Genomic DNA, 22,228 nt, shown 5'->3' with positions numbered 1-22,228 from the left:
TTTACATGATTTAGTTGTAATTATCTGTTAAAATTTTATTTATTTATTTATTTATTGATAATTTCAGACACATTGAGAACAACAACTAAAGTTGGTAAGGTTAAAATAATGATTACCTTTACAAAACATCCATAATTAAAAGTCAGAGAAACCTGTGAGTTTTACATAAAATACTTACAGAAACTTGATGTTTCCCTGCTTTCATTAAAAATTCATTTTTCTGATGCTTTAAGTTCCGCATTGTAAAATAAATTTCAGTATCGCCCATACCATAATTCCTAAAAATAACAAACAAACTTTGAAGAAAAATATATTTATACACAAAAAAATTTTTATGTAGCAATAAAATTAGAATAACATGCATCTCAGATTAATATATCGATTTTCATACCTTTTTAAACATTCTAGTAATATTTGGTAAGGATACGGTTGTCCAGCTTTCACAGAAAGTTCACAAACACGTGGATCTTCAACTCGTACTTGATCAAAGAACTAATATGAAAGTTTTGTGTAAATTTCAGATATATATATATATATATATATACATATTTAAAATAAAGAGATATAAATGTATTATGTAATTACAGTATCACAAATTTTTTGAAACAAAATTATTCCTATATTATTTCCATGCAATATGCTACTGAAAAATTAATCAATTATAAATAAAAAGTAAGAAATTTAGAACCAAATTCACAAAGGAATGGCAAAAATGAAATTCAATAACAGTAAAATCCATTTCCCAATAAATATACGTAATCAACCACAACTGTATTTCTGTATCTGTAGTTTTCAGGAATTCTTCTGGTTTAGTGACAAATGGTTCATATTTTTTACATATATTTATCAGGAATTTTGAAGTTAACTGGTATTGAATTTCATTTCTTTCATGTCTTTGTGAATTTGATTATAAATTTCTTACTTTCTATGTAATATGTAATGTACTTAATATGATGTGTGCAATACATAAATAGATATAATTTTTAAAATTATACAAAAAAAATCAAACACCATTTTAAAAAATAAATATAAGTAGCCCACATTAAATACACATGTTACGTTTTGGAGTTGTAGCTAGATGTCATTTATTAAAAAAAATTCACTTTGTGCAGAAGAAAATAACTCTACAACCTACAAAAAACATAGGACTTATTGCCAATTTTATTCACACCCTAAAAGCAAGTATAAAGAAGGTAATGTATAATGAGAAATCAAATTATGGCCAGTGCATCAGTACACAATATATACACACACAATACAGCTATTACACCCACACTGTACACTACAGATTTATTAGTGATCAGTTTTATAGAATAACAAGTACATCTAAGGGGGGGGGAAGGACAGCTAAAGCCCACACATTTAAAAGCATATACAGAATACATCATTTATATACTGAATTATTTGGTTATTTTTCCCTTATTAATTTATGTCATTATCTAATTGTATTCTGTGTTCAGTTGCTTTTCTGATGACAGATTTGTTGGAGATTGTTACCATTTCTAATAAGTTGTTTAGAGATGTTGGGAATTAAATCTCACATATATCCAGAAGGCATGACTATGAAAAGTAGCTCTTGAGTAATTAAGATTAACATTTTGCTTATGCTGATAAAGATGTACTATTCTGAGTGAACTATGAAGAAGATATATCAGTGCTCTTGATATATCTTCTTCATATCTTCTTGTCTCTGAAAATAAATGTTATGCAAAGTGCTTGTTAGAAGGCTTTTAAATTTAATAATCCCTTTATACTTCTTGTTTATACAACTGAAAGTCAACAAGAATGACATATCCCACATTATTTGTACATTGCTTGAGTCAAAAGCACCAGAAATGAAACATTGATTAAAGATTATGACTGGTAAGCATTACTGAGCTTTCCGCACTATCTCTGATTTATACACTATCAATGGCAGATATCTTGTTCTGTGTAGCACTTAATTACATGGTTAAATGTCCTAAACAAGAAGAATTTTCTAGTCCAGCAATGCTCTCAAAGACTGAGCTTAATACAAAAACCTCCTGAAATGCATATTTTGAAAGACTCATTTCAATGTAAAAACATGTAAAATGTCATAAAACTTCCAAATAAGAAAGTCTCCTTTTGTTGACTTGATTAAAAATTTGACTATTCAAGTTTTACAATCATGACAAATGAGAACATGAAACTGAAGGAAAGTCACAACTAGTTACACAAACAAAAATACAAATAGCAAATTTCTCAGTATAATTTAATAGTCACCTTTGAGGTTATTATATAGCATAAAACTTCCAAATAAGAAAGTCTCCTTTTGCTGACTTGATTAAAAATTTGACTATTCAAGTTTTACATATCATGACAAATGAGAACATGAAACTGAAGCAAAGTCACAACCAGTTACATGAGCAAAAATACAAATAGCAAATTTCTCAGTATAATTTAATACTCACCTTTGACATCATTATATAGCATAGAATCTTTACTTTTCTAAATACTAACATTTGAGAACTAGCAAGAAGCCAACAGGTTTCACAAACCTGAAGAAGAATGAGAACGTAAAACACCTCCTATATATACTGACTACTAATAAGTATTTGGACACCTATGCAAATGACAATATCTGCAGTCCCAAGGTACGTCACGGACTCCGCCGGTATATATCGTGTAGGAAACAGCATCGGCTTTAGTTGCATGCAAGATGCCTCACAGTTCAGAGCTTTCTGATTTCGAGAAAGGTATAATTATCGGGTATCACAAATGTGGTCGATCCTTAAGGGACATATCTAGCGATCTGAAGTACCCAAAATCAACAGTGGCCTATGTGATTAAGAAGTGGAAGGTGAGCGGTGATTGTTGGAATGTGCCCCGAGTCGGCAGACCAAAGAAACTGGGAGATAGGGACCGACGAGTGCTGTCGAGAGAAATTCGGTGGAACTGCACACAACCGATGGCCCTCATCCGCGAGAAGTTTCAACAGGCATCCGGGAGTATTGTTTCAATGAATACCATCCGTAAGGAAGTGAATCTGCTTGGTTTTCATGGTCGTGCTGCTGCCCATAAGCCTTTGATCACAGCCAACAGCGTTGTCCAACAACAACAGTCAAGTCCAACAGCACTGCTCGGTTAATGTGGTGCAAAGCACATTGAAATTGGACCGTAGATCAGTGGAAATGGGTTCATTGGAGTGACGAGTCAAGGTTCACCCTTTACCATTCGGATGGCAGGGTCTGGGTCTGACGTCTACCTGGAGAACGTCTCCTGCCAGAATGCATTGTACCAACAGTCAAGTTCGGCGGAGGTGGAATTATGGTCTGGGGGTGTTTCTGCTGGTATGGGCTGGGACCCTTGGTCCCCATTCATGGTAAGCTCAACTCCGATGCCTACTGCACTATTTTGGATGACAATGTGCTTCCTACGTTGAGGCAGTTTTGTGGGTTGGACCCCTGTTACTTTCAAGACAACAATGCCAGTTGTCATGCTTCGACGTTAACCAAGGCTTGGTATGGTGCCAATGGAATTCATCGAATGAACTGGCCTGCCCACAGTCCATACCTGAACCCTATCGAGAACCTCTGGGACGAGTTGCATCGCCGAATTCAGGGGTGCACTACCCGTGCAAAAATCGGTGAAGGAACTTCTACGTCTTCTCCAAGCTGAGTGGAAGAAAATACCACTAGCTGTCATACAAAGACTTGTGGAAAGTATGCCCCGGAGGGTCCACGCTGTAATTACCTCTTGTGGAGGCTCTACCAACTATTGATTTTGAATAAAGTTAGTTTTTCTTTTCTATCACAGGTGTCCAAATACTTATTGGTAGTCAGTGTATATTATGATAGCTTGCAATTAATTATCAGTCTTCTGCTGTTCCTATTTTAGGACATATTTATGAAATTTTTCATAGTTCAAATCACTATGTTGGCTATAATGGCTATCAGTATTCATAATCATTTCATGAAGCAATAACTCCAGATAAGAAAGTTCTTATTTTCTTAAAATTACAAATTTGGGAATTAAATTAACATAAAGTCACAACTACAATACAATGTTGAGAATATACAGAACATAATATTTGCTGTGGAAAACAATATGACCATACGAAAGAGAATGAAGGTCTTGCTAAATATGATTACCGTAATTTCGCGTGTATAGTCCGCGGACTATCTGTGTTTAAAGTGCGAATTTTTGAAGCTGCGGACTATCCACCAGTGCGGATAATACCTGGTTGTTCACGGTTAAAATCGTTGAAATTTAAAAAACACGCTGTCGTGAACTGCCGATGATCAAATATAAAAAAAGCGCGAGATTCCAAGAAAACATTCGTATGTATCGTATCGATAGTAAACCATAGAGCATAGTGCAGAACGAATGAGTAGTAGCAAGTAGAGCTCCTAAAATCCAGGCTCGCGCATCAAGCGATGCCGGGATATGAGCCAAAGAAAGTCTTGTGTGAGCACTCACTTAGTGCAACCAGAGTCTTGTATCCCAGTATCCTTCGCACTGCTTTAGCGCAACTGCCGGGAGGGGGAAAAGTAATGCGTCAGCTCGGTTTTTAGGAGCCATAGTAGCAAGTACCTGGAGTAGGAAGAAAAAAGCGTGATTCGGCAACACCGAGTGAGTGGGGTCGAAGGTCACATTTCATTACCACTTATCACGAGTATAGCACGTTGCACAGTATTTTGTTTTCGTATTTTGTCTTTCATCTTCGATAACGTTGATGAAACATCCCCAAAGTTTTTACTGCTGAGTTAAACTCAAGGTAGTTGAGAAAGCTGAATAAGATGAAATAGAGAAGCGGGCCGTTATTGGTTTAATATTAGTATTCGGTGCATACGGGATTTGGCTACTTTTGGCGACTTTATGATGAGCAGTGAAAACGGGACATATACGATGAGTAGTTAGCGGGTCATTCAAAGAAAATATATAGTTAAACATAGTATATACTATGTATATAGTATATATACTATGTGTGTATACTATATATATAGGCATTCTTTGGATCATTTTTGGTGTTGGCGATAATTTTCAAAGTCGCACCAAGGCTGCACCGTGTACTAGGATTTTACCCTGTTATTTTGAAGTGGACGAGAAAGCGGTGAGAAATTGGCGCAAACAAAAGGATGTGTTTAAAAGGCATGGGAATATTGCCGTATTAAAAAAACATAATTTCGGACGTATAGTCCGTGGACTATCCGGTGGTGCGGACTATCTGACGATTTTTGAAAATTTTTTTATATAAAATCGTGTCTGCAGACTATACGTGCGAAATTACGGTACTTTCATCTAATCAATCTATTATTATTCAGTTCAGTAACATATCCACCCCCTGAAAAATCATTGTTGTCACAAATTCATTCGATTTTTATAAATAATGTAACAAAACTTTCTATTTTTCATCAATTCATTATATATTAGTATCACAAATGTATACTAAGAATACAAAAGCAGCAATAAAATAAACATTCCAAAAAGTCTCTTAGCATGCAGCAAGTATGTTCCAGCAAATAATATGATACTTCTCATTACACATGCAATAATTCATTTATCAAAATAAGCTATAAGACATACCTCAACATCCTGAAGTTCTTCTCCACTCTGCCCCTCAGGAGGGAACATCTTCATTTTTGGAATTAATATTTCAAGTGCTGCTTTTGCTAAATAAACAATCAAAAATTAAACTTTATGTTTTCCTTTAATTAAATTATTTTTATAGATAATTAAATTATACATTACAGCTGTAAGTAAAATAAGCTAACCATACTTTATCTAACAAAGCTTATTTTATAATATGCAAAAATGCTGACATGCCATATTAATACAGTAGAACTCCAATTATCTTAATCAACTGACACCGGACCTCGTTCGGATAATCAAAAATTAGGATAATTGGAATTTTTCTGAAGAAAGGGTCTACATGCACTTAAATTAAACGCTGTATGCAATGAAAATGTTGAAACTGGGAGGGAAAAAACTGTTTTTAAAGAAAAAGAGGTTTCAATTAATTAAAATGAAACTCTTTTATGTACACTACGCAAAAACTCTTAACACTTTTATGTACACTACGCAAAAAAAAAGGGGGGACAGTTCTATACCTCCCGTTCTATTTGGCCAATTGACAAAAGTCAAATTGCATTTTTCTTGTCTCGAAAGTGGGACTTAGATTATATATTAGATACATATATTGCACTGTTTTAATATAGGTAGTTTGATGCAAAATCAGACTTTTTCTGAAATAACATACCAATTTTTTTTTCTATATTTCGATTCTAAGATTCAAATTATGCCCAGATGTTAAATTTTGTAAAATTTGGTGCAAAATTTACAGAGAAATTCAAAAAAATTTATCTTGGCAAAATTTTTTCAGTTTGGCCAAGAATAATTCACTTGGTGAATTTCTTAATATGTGGCAATCAATTTTCCTTTGCCTTCCATTATGCCGGAGTGGAAAAAAAGGCACCTCGCTCCTACCTTTTTACATCGTGTATGAGCAGAAAAAAAGTCACATCGTTTCTACTTCCAAATAATTTTAGCAAAGTGTTTAAACCACATCTGATGTTTTATCGCTTTCAACAAATATGCCAAATTTCAAAACATGCCAAAATATAAATTCACGTATATCTTCGGAAATTTTGAATTAAAAAAATTGTAATTTTTTGCAAGCGTGCTTAGAAATACATCTACTTTAAGATGATGGTAAAAATTTTACAGATTATAATTCAAAAATTTTTTGAAAAATTTATAAAAATTATTTTAAAATAAATCATAAAAAATGGATGAATTTTATTTGGAATGAACCTGAATTTCAAAATGTGAAAGGAAGAATCAAATAAACTTAATAAAAAAGAGAGATTAATCAATATATATCAAACTCAATTAACACTGAGGAGCTAAAATTTTGAGAGCTAATTTTTTAAAAACTGCTCGTGCGATTTTTTACAAAACTTAGTAGTTTGGCGTAATTTGAGTTGCAAAATTGAAATATGGAAAAAAAAATTGGTATGTTATTTCAGAAAAAGTCCGATTTTGTGTCTAAATACCGATATTAGAACAATGATATATATAAATCTAATACATATCCTAAGTCGTGCTTTCGAGACATGAAAAACTCAAGTTGAATTTCGTCAATTGGCCCAGTAGAACCGGAGATATAGAACTGCCCTCCTTTTTTTTTGTGCAGTGTACATGTTATATAATATACTGCATAGTACTTGCAAATGCTGAAAGTCATTGCTTGCTGAGTATCTTGGTCAAAGTAAGCTGTTTGATGGACACTGTGCTTGCACTTAAAATTTCTTAGCCATCTCTTACTTGCTTTAAAGGATGAACGAACAACCAGGCTTTTGAGCTAAGATCTTAGCTTTTCACAAAGAATCGGACACGAAATTGGGACGACATCTTCTAAATTTTTGTTTGTTGCTGCCTTCATTGATTTTCTTCTGTCTTCATTTTCAAGCAGTGACACGAAGTTTAAAATTGTAGGTTTACTTCTTTTAATGTCTGAAATCGTTGATTGTCCAACATTATGTTCCCGTCTTAATTTTTTTTTTTTTTTTTTTTTTTTTTTTTTTTTTTTTTTTTTTTTTTTAATTCTGAAAGCGATTCAGATAAATTGGAGTTGTACTATATACAGAACTGTCAATACCTACCTGCTTCTGACTTAGCTTGTTTCTTGCTACTTCCATATCCAGAGCCATACTCCATGTCATTTATCATGACAATAGCACCATAAGGCATATTTGCACTCTCTGAATAAACAAAATATATATTATTTCAAAAATAAAATTCTTCATATTTTAATAACAGAATTTAAAGCAAGATTTTCTTTACAAAATTCAAAATTTCCTTTTTTTTCTGAAACTTACATACATTAAATAAGAAGTTGTAATTATATTTTAAATTAATCTCAATTCCTTATTCAATATGCATAAGTTTAATACACAAGACTGGGATTATAAAATACACAAGACTGGAATTAATTTTATCACATAAGTACTAAGAAAGATCTGAGGAAACATATTTAATGCCTTCATTCAATTATAAAAATAGAAATGAGATTCAAAATTTTAATCTACAACTAATGAAATATTTAAATTTTGATTCCTGCAATTAAAGAAACTTTTTTTTTCATTTCTATGAAGATTATATTCAGTTCCTTAAGCCCAACATACATTTTCAGAAAATTATTTACTCTCTCTCGAAAAGCAGATATATACAGCCTCAATTTTTTTATTAATAAATGGAACGAAATACAAGAAGCAATTTCTTGCAGTTCATTTTCTACAATGAAACCTAAGAATAGAAGAAAATTATTTTTATTTCGTCTATACCATATTTTTTTAAAACATGTCTTAGAATAACTCAAAGAATCATATTTCAATATATTCTTAAAATCATTCCCTTAAAAAATAAGACAACCTACCAAATCTTTAAATGTCGGCATTTCAACTAAATATTTATAGTAATTTCAGTCATTTCATAACTAAAACCTAATTCCTTTATTGTAAGAAACCCACAAGGCATCTTTATTTCCTTTAATTTACAATATTGGCCTTTTCTGAAAAACCTTATTGAACCCAGATAATGTCCATTATCTGACTTCATTCAGCATTATAATAGAACTTAAGTATAGCAGCTGCAGCAATCATATAAAATCAAATGCAAGTGAACGGCAATGATCAAATATAAAAATACTTATATTTACAAACTGGTATCTAAAATTATCTTTATATGCATGAAATATTTACTGAAGGAAATAACCATTCTGAGTTTTACTTTTTCCTGGAATTAGCATAAGGCAAACCTAATTGCCATAATCCAATCCAGTTCAATCAATCTGTTTCTGAAAAGCAAATCATAACATAGCATCATTTAAAGGTATAGAAAGTGCTTTGAAGATAGTATGCTTCCCTCTGAATTTTGCAATTCAGTATTTGATTTCACTTTTTATATGAGTCAAAATGGTTTTTATGATGCTAAAGTATATCATCTGGAAGAAATTTGCTGTGGAGAATTGCTGGTCATTTAGATGCAGACAATTATGACAGTATAAATATTGTGTAAAGACACACAATTTTCAATGACAAGTGAAGGTTCAGGTTAAATCTAATTCTAAGCTAATTTATATCTGGAGGAAGCCATGGAACTGCAAATATTCTCACCAATATTAGGACAGGAAAAATTTTCATCACTGTTATGATAATGCAGATGTAATGATATGTGCAGGAATAATGATTAATGGGCATATTTCCCTACATTTGCTGGACAAAAGAACTTCTTAATCCATAGATATATAAAGAATGAAGTCTTGCAGACCTATGTAAAGCCTTTTAAGAGCGCATGTGGATCTCATTTTCTTTTCATTGATGATAATGAGCATCCACACTCAGCAGACATGACTGATGAATGTGAAACCATTGATTGAATAACAATATTCTGAAACTAAAAGCATTGCATTAGCCAAATTCCTAATAAGAAGTCCATTGAGGAATAACAGGGAATACTTGAAAGAGTTCTTAAATAGAAAAATTCTACTCTTATATATTAAAACTTGAAAGATTTATATTAAAGGAAGGATAGCATTTATGCCTCAAATTTTAATAAACAATCTTACAATGAGACAACATCATGTTATACGATTATATAAGTTAAAGAAGGTCAGATTTTCTAGATACATCAAAAATCCACATTTCTAAAGCTCTTCACTTTAAAGAAGCATTCAATTCAGTTGAGTTTTTGACTTTTTTTATGTCAGAGATATCAGAAATGCCCTCGCTGGGACTCGAACCTGGACCTCTTGAATACACACTGAGTGCACTACCATTACACCATGAAGGCAAGCAGAAAGAAGGTAGAAAATACCTTATATACTTCCCCTTTTAAAGGACAACTGGGGATCAGCAGACCCAGTCACCAAATCTTGGTGGAGTAGAATCATTATCCACCACCTTTTAGTTTGAGTGCACTGAAGAATCATTAGGGTTTTTTGATGTAGAAAACATGAAAAATGAGCAATGCCCTCCTTGAGACTTAAACCTGGACCTCTCGAATATACACCAAGTGTGCTACTGTTACACCATAAAGGCATGCAGAAAGGAAGGAGAAAATATCTTATAACTTTTCCAAAAATTTTGTTGTCATGTGTTATATCAGTTTTATTTCTTTCTTATAATTGTATGTCATATGTCTTAATATTTGATCTGCTATTTATATATTACAATGATATATTTTTCTACATAAATTCCTTGAAGTCAATAGTTTTTCAGAAATCAATGTTTTTATGCGAGTTAAGATAATTTTGTCTATCAGTGCATTTTTTCAATGGAAGGCCTTATGTGTAATATGAAGCATTTTGTAGCATTACCATCTGCAAGATTTACAATATCTTTTAAACAAGCAAAGATTCCTAAACCAAGGAATTATCAGTTTTCAGTGACAAAAAGAATCTGTATTTTGCTAATATTTTAATTCTAAAATGAAAACAAGCATAATAAAATCTTTTCATTTATATTCAATCTTGGCAATACTCATAAAAATTAAAATGATTGTGATTACTTGACATTTTGAAAATGAATTAAACAAGCAACATTCCAAATGAAAGATATATGATTATTCTAATGCAGATTAAGCCGACAGTTTATACAAGGGAATACATTTACCCTAAATATTATATTTTTATTGCAAAATGCTTACCTAATTCTTTAAAAATATATCTTGGCTGAACTCTCAAAGTATGTTGTACGTATTCATGCAGAATGCAAACTGGAGATTTACCACTAGGATTCATAATAAACTCTATGATGAAAGAAAACAGAATTTATTTTTATATATATACATATATACTACACTCCACAGCTTAATTTTGTTAATAGCTCTGCTTATTCAATATAATTTGAAGAGATTAACTTAATAATCAAAGTAGTTAGACCAAAAATAATCTATATTATCCTTTGAAGATTAATGTTAAAACCTGTCGAATTAATATTTTAATTATTAAATTAATTATCAAATAAAAAATATATACTACTTACAGTAAAACAAATCACTAACCTCTTTTAGTATTATTTCCAACTGTCGCACATTTGTCAGCAGCTGAAGGCAGTGGGCATGTTATCAGCTTTGTACTATCAGGCTGTAATGAATGTGTATTTATATTGTAAACTAACTATTATGTTTGCATAAAGGGATTTGCAATGTATATTTTCATGAAGCTAAATATTAAAGAATATTTTCTAAGACATATAATATTTATCACTCTTATTTCATTTATTCTTCTACATAATTATCAAGCAACCATAACAAAGATAAGCTATGAAAAATTAGAGAGCAAATAAATGAAAAATTCTTATATTTTTGAATTTTATAGTAATAACAGGAAAAATGATTTTGTTATCATGCAAAATGTAATTTACTGATTTTGGTTAGTTATTTAGTTCTTGAATCGTATCACTAAAATGCTGTTTTCAAATTCGACATGCAATAAAATGGCAGGAAAAAAAAAAGAAATTATTAAAACAACCAATTTTAGAGTCACCACGTAAAAAATAACTAACTAATTAAAAGTGTAGATCACAAACTACATGGTTACAAATTATTTTTATGAAATTCATTTAAAAAGAATAATAATAATAATTTAAAAACTGTAAGCTTTGAATCTACAGCAGCCAATAAAGATTATACTTCTCTTGATAAATAAATGGGTTATAATCTTCATAATGATTTTGCCTAGAACTTAATTTCATGTTTCGGAGTTTATGAAAAAGTCACACAATCACTTCAACTTCTAGCACATTCATGATAAATTCACTCACTTACATTTATAAGCTAAAAATAGAAAATGTACTAATTTATTTGTCAAAAGATGAAACAAGCAGACATTTAAGAAGAATTCCCTTAAGAAATTTCCTTTTAAATGCATGAATTACATAACATACATCATTGTGGCTTTTCAAAAGGATTACATAAAGCATAGCATTTTAATCTCTTACATATCCTCCATCAGAATGAATCAAATATTTTAATGGCCCTAAATTAAATGCTGTTGGATTATAAAATTTTTGGTGTTACAATGAGAAGAGAAATTTTTTATATTCTTTACATAAGAGTACATTAACGCACCAAAGTACCACTGAATTAGGGTATTGATCAGTAATAAGGTTCCGCTTCTTGGACTTTAATGACTCCTGCCACATAATGAGATAAGGATTTACAAGTCTACTGAAGTTCTTCAGAAGTCATAGCAAACATTTTCTATAATGTTTTATAAATCAGTTAAAGAAGCTGGTGGTATATTGTATACATCTACACCTTTTTCCAGAGTACCTCAAAAATATTCAATTAAATTTAAGTCTGGGGCTTTGGGTGGCAATTTCAGCAAGTAAAATTTAGTAAAATGCTCCTCAAACCAGGCAATATTAGCCAGGATCTGTAACAGAAGTAACTCTCAGGATAGTGCATTCTGTTTCTATGCAGATGACAAAAAAGTATGAAGGGATGCAATCTACATCCCAGCACATCTGCATACTTAAAGGCACTGAGGCTGCTTGTTACAAATATCAAAGGTTCAAATATTACCCTAAAATCTAGGAGTTCTTAACTGAAGGGGATGAAGTCAACCTGTTACTTGTCTATTAAATATTTAGTATTAGTTTAAAAATATAAAAAATTACTTTTATTCAAGTTATGGTATTTATCAACATTTTCTATAGTTTTTTCTTATTTAATTTATAAAACACATTAAAAAATAATTTAATTTAAGCAAATGTATATGTTTTTTTAATTTTGAAAAGGGAGGATAATCGTCTAGCAATAGTGAAAAAGACACAGAGCAAAGAAAGGTTGGGAACCACTGCCCTAGGATATCACTGGAACACCACGACCTTATACAGTTCCAACCTGGCAAAGCTACAATCACAGTGATCTAAAATCCATATAAGATATAAAGCATGGTAGTTTGAAGTGAGAAGCGGTCATCTGGGCTAAGGTTTGGTGTCACTGGCTATGTAGGATATGGTTGTGTCTTTAAATATAACCATAATTCAAGGTTGCCTTTCCTTACAGTTTACTTATTGCTCTTTCTTTTTCGTTATTTGTGTATTCTCATTATACTCTTGATACTGTAGAATGAAAGTACCATGATTCTCAAGCTATTTCTGAAACAGTATTGCCTATGCATTGAGTCATTATTCACAGTCGATCAAAAGCATCTAAATTGCCAGTTTTACCCAACTTACTTAATAATTCCTTAGCAAGGGCTACAATTTCAGCTATATAAATTCTATGCCTGTGTTCACATATGCTCAGAAATGAGGCATCAGCACCACAATATTTGCATAATGCCATTTATTACTAATTCAGAGAGTTAAAAAACAAATTTCATATCAGCCAAATTACTAAAAAACATTACTGAAAATGCTTTTACCAGTTTACTATTCTGTATAAATCTGATTTAAATAATTAAAATATTAGAATGGCAGTAAATAAAAAATTAATCACAGTAATTATTAAAACCTTTAATCACAGTTTTAGTTTTATTTTATAGATTTGTATAAAGAAAATTAGTACTTAAAAAGCAATAAAAAATTAAACAATGCATTTACACTAATGTATATTCTTGTTATCCATCCTATGAATGCACACTTAAAAAAATTTTAGAACTTGTCATTAATATAAAGATATCTTCAATATTAAACAAACAGTCTTTACTTTACTAGTTATATTAAAAGGCTAGAAGATTGTTTTAAGTAAATGGCAAAATGTGGTTGATATCTTAAAATAAAAGTTATTAGTTTTCACTAATACAAATTTATTCCAAAAGTAATAAATACATCATACCAAATTAAGATACAAGCTAATTGATAAACATTATCATTTAAACAAAAAGTGATTACAACCTACATACTGCAGATTAGATGAGAAAAGAACAATAACATAAATTATCTAGAATGCTTTTAATACATTTTCAATTAATGTGATACACAGATGACATTTAATGCACAGAAAATCCTAATTTCACGTAGGTTGATTAAAATGAAAAATGTCATTGCTATGCACATACCAATGATGGACGCTGTTTCTGTTTTAGCTGTCTCTGATGTCTTCTTCTTCCAGACCAACTTCTGTTACATAAAATTTTATTTTAAAATGAGGAAACATTTAAGGCATTGTAAAAGAACAGAATTTTTTAAGTGAATATAACAGGCAGAAAAACTAATAGCTAATACACATACATTTGGATACATTTACGCACAAAAAATATATATTAGCCAAATTGGAAAGTAATTTTAAACTTTTCAAAATTAGAATTTAGTACAAGCCAAGCATTAGTTTAAGTGCACTCACCAATTTTTAATGTAACTTCAATGAAAGGTTTTTTATGTACACTATTGCTGGGTAGAATGAAGCTTCACAAATTAAAGTTTAAAATACAGTAGCCTCCCAATTAACTGGGTTAATAATATCAAGTGCAATATTCATGGTTAAACCAACAGTAGTAGTAAGAATGAAAATAAAAATAAATGAAAGGATTCAGATTTTAACATCACACCAAAGAGTTTGTAAGATTTTTTATGCTCTCGTTTTCTATCTGCTCTTGGACTCACTTCTGCTAACATAACTTTTTTTTTGCCTTTTTAACATTATTATTAGGCATTACTTACTTTGCATTTAGTCCACATAAAATTCACCAGCAATACCACAAAACTTTATTTAAAAATAATAATAATATTTGAAAGTTTCAGATTTTACATTACGCCCAAAGGGGTGCTTTTTTAACATCTTGTGTGTTACCTTTATTTATTAAATATCATGTTCTTTGCACTTAAACTATGAAATTTAATTCAACAACAATATCACCAAATAATTTTAAAATGAGCATATCTCTAGAATTTCTGATACACAATCTCGTACGTTGGAGATAATGTTTTTTTTTTTTTTTTTTTTTTTTTTTCTCCATATAACGAAATTTTTGAGTTTGTTAATCAAAAATTCGTTAAAATGCTGCAAAATATGAAATTAATAATAAAACAAATAATAAATTTCAAATTACAGCTTCCAGAAGCCCATATTTGGCAAAGGATTACATTATTCAAAATTTGAAGTCTCAAAGAACTGTTGTTTTACCACAATGCGAGAAACATACATACATTTATGCAGATTCTTCATCTTTTTAATTTCTTTAAATATAGCACAGAGCAATAATATTTGGTGATAATAATTTGAAAAGTGAAATGGACATTTAAGGTTTTCGACGTAAAATGCAAAAGCGAAATTAATAGCTCTTCTGAGCTATGTGACCACCAAAATACTTGCTATAAAAAAATACATAATGCTTTTTAATAGATCTAGCTAATGCAGTTTCATGAGTCTGGCTGGTAATTAATAAAAGGCATAAAGAAGTCCATTTATTTGTTTTCAAATTGCCTATTTTGATAATCAGTAACAGGTAGATTAAAAGAGAAATTAAACATTTTATGCTTCCCCATATGGCAACAAACTGGTAAGTGGAAGTTAAAAATATTTTACATCAGATGTCTTTAGAATTCCTAATAAAGGATTAAATGTTGCCATATTTTTTTATGTTCATTATATTATTTCTTTAGACATGGCCTAACATTTAATAGCAAAACCTTTTTATTTGTGTGACAGGATATTTTTTAGTACTATTCCATTAAAGTGGCATCAGTTAAAAATGCACCACTTAGTAATAGAGTAATAGTAATAGTAACAGAGTTCGTAAAACAAAAACAAAAACAAAAAAAAAAAAAAAAAAAAAAAAGGTGGGTCTTCCCTAAAAAGTTAATTTTTTAATCTACAATATCCTACAGATAAATAAAAAATAGCAAAACAAAGAAAAATTCAATCAAATATGTGGCATAAAATTACAAATATCATTCAAGATTGCAGAAAAAATTACAGATTTTGAATATTACTGATGCCACATGAATTCTATCAAATAGGTGGCGAGCAGTGTCCCACTGACATTTATTTCTCTATTTAGCACTGCTCCACAGTTTGGGTATGGCATCTAGTTTTGGGGGTCTACAAATTAATAACTGTGATTCACAGTGAAATGTTCATACCCAGCATTTCTTAATTTCTCTTTCTTATATCCTTTCCATCAATCTGAAAACATGGTGCTGCCATTTGCAGTGTTTTCCTGAATGGCTGTCATCAATCTTGTTGCACAACGATCATGAATGGCAACCACAAAACATTCTTTGCTTTCCCAGTATAGACCCACAAATACCCTCTATTCCAGGAGAACACTTCCAACATTGCTTTATCTTTTTGTGAAAAGACTTTAAAGTATTTATTCCAATCTACTATGGCTGATTTCTAAATGAAGTTGGCAAAATTCAGTCAATGTACCACAGATAGTAAAATGAATAGCAGATGAGGAGAGAAAGACGAGGCCTTCAAACCATGTTTTGGGTCTCAATCCTGTTTTCAACAGCAAGAACGTACGTAACAACATCATATGAGAGCTTCGTTTGAGTCAAAAGTTAACTTCATCTGAATATTTTGAGAATAAAGCCTACTGCTATGAATTTTTCCTTTGCCCTGAAAGAATATTATGGCAGCCTCTTCGTCACTAGGCAATTGCGAGATTGTGTAATCCATCGTATTAAAAAAAAATGACAATATGTGGTAAAAAAATAACAAATGATGATATTTCAAACAAGAACTAGAAAACTCAAGCCATGATATTTCAAATAAATAAAAATTAAATAACGAGTGACAATATTTCAAACAAAAACCAGAAATCTCGACCCACGATATTTCAAACGTTAAATTCTAAAGCCATATTATTTGATACTTGGTGTATTGTTATTATTTGATACTAGATATTTGGCGTGTTGTTGAAGCATGGTTTTCTCACTTTTTTTTAATTTTTTTAACTGAGGGTGCTCTAACAGAACAGTACCTATTTTTTAAATATTACATTTAAAATAATATACAATATTTTAATTATGTATTATTTCTTCAAAATATATTATATATTATTTCTTTAAAAATAAAGCATAAAGATAATATCTGATAGCAACATCCTATGATTTGTGTTCCCATATTTTTTATATTCACTACATTGTTTCTTTAAAAATAATACATGACAACAGCATTTAGTGGCAATGATTGAAAAATGATATGAACCAAAAAAGTGAGGCTAATAGCAGCTCTAGTGCTAGAAAGAAGGAATAAACCATATTATAATTAATAAAAAATACTAATTAAAGTATTAATCATCATTCAAAATCATCATTCAAAACAAGAACATATTTCAAAAGAGAAAAAAACTAAATTTTTCTTTAAATTTTCTTGTATCTTGTACGAGTCAATGGAAACAGGAAAATTACTGCCTGTACATTTAAATTATTTTTATAGTTTAGCAATTTATTTTAATGAATGATTTAACAATGCTTATGTTGAGTGATACACCTCCCCTTTGATGTATTTTCTCTTGGAGAAGTCCACAGAATGAACAGATTTTGTTTCCTTTCTTGTGAACCATACCATGTTGCATAAGTTCCCCTAAGGATTATCAACATGGCACTGAAAGTAAAGCATCGATCACAACGAATTTTGGTTTCTTTTTTTTTTCACCCAAAACAATATACTAAAAACCCTTGATGAAATAAGAAACTGATTACAAATTAAATATGCATTCTAGGTCCATGTCCATCTTCATTATAGCTGGGCAAAGTTAATAATATCCAGTGACTCTCGACCTCTCAGGCAAAAGTCCCAACTCCTGCAGTCCTAGATCACCTCTCTCCCTTTTTCTTGCTTCCATCTGAAGAAAACCCTTTAGACCAGCCATGTCACATTCTGTCTTTGCAGCTCGTTCTCAGAAACACCGAAAACTGTCAGTGAGTCTCCAGTCTCTTTTCACTGATACTTGGAAACTTTCTCTCACTAGGCTTTTCTACTGGGACTATGGGCATTACAGCTTATATATTCCAGATTATGTAAAATTAAACTGCATATTTTACAAATAAAATTAATTCCTAAATATTGTAAAATCATCTGCTATCACTGCTATTATCCCATGAATGTTCTTAGACATTTTGCACTATGGAAATTTTGATTTATTTATTGATAGTAATTTTCCCTTCATTCCACAATAATAATTTTTTTTAAACCTGGGCCTGGTTAACTGACAATTAGCTGCATGTACCTACAAATGCTGAATTGATTGACCTTTGCAATATGACACAATAATAATGATGTGAATAATGGGTCCAATGTTGACATTGAGAATGAATTATAATAATTTGTGGATGGTCTTTTTGGTCTAAAAACAAACAAAATTCCTAATAAAGTAAAAAATTAAGTGAATACTTAATGCTTTCAAAAGAATTGTTACAGAAAATGTGAAAGTGAAATCTTTGAAACAAAAGCAGACTTTTAATATTAGATTTTTTTTTCCCTAAACAATAATTTGGCACACTATCTTTTTTTTTTTTTTTTTTTTTTTTTATTCCATAAATACACTTTGTATATAAAATATCCTCTCCTAATTCATTCTACTGAAATTCTTATAATGCATATAAAACATATTTACTTCATTCACTCTACTGAGATTTTCAGTGCTTCTTAATTTAATAAAGAATCTTATTTTAACAAATTTTGTCAAATATTACAAGAAATTCATAAGTCTGGATTATTTGTAATACTTTTTAAGTAATAAATAACATAATTAAATTTGAAATCAAACTTAAATGCGTAAAATTGCTAACATTTTCTAAATTTCCATAACATTCCTTTACCATGAGAAAGCTGTTGAATATAAATAATTTAACCTTGTGTACTATTCCTACATAAAATATGATCTACTGTTCAGTTTTCTGATATGCAATATTTTTCTATGTGAAATAAATTATTACTGAAGTTAATATATCAGAAACAATACTTACATCCTAATATTCTTAAAGGTTTCACACAGCGTACTGCAATATATGCATAAAAGTGTAAAAATTCATTTTTTGCTAAAGTATTTTACTCATTTCATCCAAACAGAATTTCCTCATTTAGGCATTTTACTCTTCATGACTTTTTATTATTTTTATGATGAAAGATATTAAATTATAAATTTAATTCCATGCCTTCCTGTCTGTCATTTTAACATTACTACTCAGACTAATTCACAAATCAAAATTTATGATGTATTAAGGTTAGTTTGTTATATCTTTAAAATGGTAATGACTGGAGGGAGTTAGTTGCCTAGTTAGCGGAAAAAATAATAAAAGTTTTATTTTAAGATTAATTTTAGCAAGATGATGGCAGGAGAAAAGTTTAGAAGTTATTGCAATATTAATACATGTAGTTGATATTTTGATATAATTTACTAACCTAAAGCGTTTAACTGTGATTGTTTGAAATTCAAACCTTCTCTGGCAGTATTCTCTTACAGCTAGATAATCTGTTAATAAAAAGAAGAAAGTTAATAACATACTTTAATTTTTTGAATAAAATCAATTCTATCTCTTATATTGTATGTTTATTTTACCTAATGAACCACTTTCTTTATTGTCCTTTACACTTTCTAATTTTGCAGATGGAAATACATCATTTTTATCTACAAGAAAAGAAACATTAATTATGTTAACTGAATGAAACAAAATATTGAGAAATAGATTTAATTTGATTTTTCTTGATACAATCTATTTATTTGATGAAATGAAACTGGTCATAAACCAATGTATTATATACTATAAATGTATCATTGGATTTCAAAACATATTTTTAACAGCATAACATAAACAATAATAACTTATACATGAAAAAAAAAAAAAAAAAAAAACTGGAAACTCAGGAAGTTTTTTTTACACATAATGAGCATTTTATGATTCCCCACTGATTATGCAACACACATTCAAGTAATATTCAAGTTCAATCTGTATCTTTTGTGGAATGACACCCAGGTCTCCTGATTGATGCTGTATGATCATTTTCTTTAGGGGTAAATTTAAGATTACATTTTTGTATATACCCTCTGCCAACAACACTAGTATAGCTCAGAGAATGCACCAGTGTTGCCAAGTTGGCTATTTTGAAAGGGTAATGTTATAACAGTTTGGGCCCAAACTCAGTTACCACTTAGATATATGTCAGAGACCAATGGAACACACATAAAATATTATGTTGCACAACAAAAACTTTTCTGTCTCTTTTCATGTATCAACTATTACTGTATTCATTTAAAAGTGCATGTTTTTGAAATTCAATGAGTTGTTTATAACAGCATTGGATTATGTTACTATTTCTAAACAGAAGGACTCAAGCTTTTCTACATTAAAATTGTGGTGCAACTAAGAATATAAATTCCTTATTTTCCTACACTCCTTTTATACTGCAGCTAATTTTTTTAATAGTTTTTCTCCTTTTTCCCTCAGATCTCGCTTTAATTTTATATTAATTTTTCATTTTAGTTTTCCTACTTTTGGATCTCTTTCATAATTCAGTTATATTATTACAAAATCTAATTTTAAATCAATTTTATAAAAAATAAATTTTTAAGAAATGCAACACATTTAATAACGCAATTAGGATATTTTGAAATTATAGCAGCTCAGAGTAGAATACAACAAAATCCTATAGCCTGAATATGCATATTTGATGAATATGATTAAAAAAATTCAGCATTAAGTTTAATCTAGTTTATCAGGACAATCAGATTAGAAATATTGCATATGAAATTGCATATTCTGCTAAACAAGCCTCTTTGGCTGCCTATAAATAATTCCAAAAGTTTAAATTTTAATTTTTAAATTAATGAACTTAATATTTTTTCCACAACTAAATGGATGGCTCACATGCTATTTTGCTTCTAGCCATTATGTTAGCCAGTAGGAAGTTATTTACTACCTAGCCAACCACAACCCAAAGGCAGGGTTGGCAAAGCAAGTCAATTGGGCATCAATTTCTGTGTATTAGTGGAATTACAATAATAGTTTGCTTACAGATGCAGTTCCACATACATTATGTGGAATTGGAATCTACAGACACTGGAATTTTAAAAATCTTGAAAACAGAATTTTACAGGTATTTACAGTGATGTTTTAACAGTTGTAGTTCTGGAAGACAAAATGTGAAGCTGTGTTATTAGGTGTTACAATTATTAAAATGTTTTACAGTTATTATAGAATTGGTGTTTACAGTCTTTAATGTTTATGGTCTTTTCAGTCTTGAAAGGAGTTACAAATCATTAAAGTTATTATGTCTATATAGCTCCATGAATGCTGGGAGCAACTGGCACTATTTTTGGTCATTACTTGTTTTGATAGTTTTGACTGTAGCCTTGCCATAATGTGACAGTTGTGTAGGCACGACTCAGGTTGCCACTGATACCACAGCAGCACATGTTCATTTCTCTTTTACCAAATCTGTGTAGATATGCAGGGGTGGGGCAATGATGTGCGACTTAGCTGCATTTAATCTTGACCTTAAGTGGAAACCTTCAGAAAATATTTATAGGTCACTCAACCTACCTTAATGTTGTCTCAATTCTCTTGCCATTCTGATATGGTTTGAACATTGTTATTGTTTTAGAGGTGAGACACTGGATTTTGAATACAGATGTGATGCATTCTCAGATCTGCTATAGAGGCTTTCATTAATTTATCCATGAGCTCATTTCCTTATATTCGAATAATGTGGGCTTTTACCCATCTCTGTTTAATCTTTCTTTTGCTGTGTGCAATAAGATGGCAAATATCATGCAAATTCTGGTTCTGCCTTTACCTGTTATTGCCAAAATAACAAAGAAACTATCTGAGTTGATCTTGGTTTGTGTTCAATATGCTGGTGCACATTTAGCTGCTCGTCTAATAGCCATCAACTCTGAGTAAAAAAATAAAAGAGTTAACAGAGTGTAATTTAGCACTCCAAATGTATACAGTCTGATTATTTTGAATAACAAAGAAAGCACAGGTTGTGCCTGTGTCCATTTTGGAGCCATGTTGGATATTATACAGGGTTCTGTATAATGCCCAAATATTTATACCTTGAATTAGTCATTATAATCTATTTATTTCCTTTAGGGTCAGCCTAAAAGAAAATAAAGACATTAAATGCTTTAAATTAAAAGTGCTTGTTTTTATCAGGAAGCATTTAGAATGATTTCATAGAAGAAGTCTTCAAGTTTATAGCTTCCTGATTTTGTTTTATTTCATGATCTCAACATCATGTGGGTGCTCTTTACATCTCTGATGCATATGGTCACTAATCAGAGAGCAAAAGTTTTTGTGTGTAC

General features: G+C 30.5%; 1 protein-coding gene across 9 annotated transcripts in view; it reads right to left on the bottom strand.

Moving 5' to 3' along the window:
• pasha (microprocessor complex subunit partner of drosha) overlaps positions 1-22,228 on the bottom strand; it is a 93,312-nt gene that overhangs the window by 23,469 nt on the left and 47,615 nt on the right. For 8 of the 9 annotated variants that reach the window (XM_085812049.1, XM_085812052.1, XM_085812053.1 and 5 more), the window contains 10 exons: positions 19,484-19,552; positions 19,327-19,396; positions 14,033-14,093; positions 11,026-11,107; positions 10,669-10,770; positions 7,626-7,724; positions 5,548-5,633; positions 2,433-2,519; positions 392-492; positions 179-278 (listed from right to left, as the gene is read on the bottom strand). In XM_085812049.1, the coding sequence (XP_085668175.1) occupies positions 179-278; positions 392-492; positions 2,433-2,519; positions 5,548-5,633; positions 7,626-7,724; positions 10,669-10,770; positions 11,026-11,107; positions 14,033-14,093; positions 19,327-19,396; positions 19,484-19,552 (857 nt within the window). The remainder of the gene's footprint in view (positions 1-178; positions 279-391; positions 493-2,432; positions 2,520-5,547; positions 5,634-7,625; positions 7,725-10,668; positions 10,771-11,025; positions 11,108-14,032; positions 14,094-19,326; positions 19,397-19,483; positions 19,553-22,228) is intronic. The other variant, XM_035352993.2, reaches the window with a different exon arrangement.

This window comes from Stegodyphus dumicola, chromosome 2 (genome assembly GCF_044657685.1).
Source record: "Stegodyphus dumicola isolate Sdum_Otavi_A_Nest chromosome 2, ASM4465768v1".
NCBI classification, from domain to species: Eukaryota; Metazoa; Arthropoda; class Arachnida; order Araneae; family Eresidae; genus Stegodyphus; species Stegodyphus dumicola.
The sequence above is the reverse complement of the archived record's forward strand: the minus strand, read 5'-3'. Positions and strand labels throughout refer to the sequence as shown.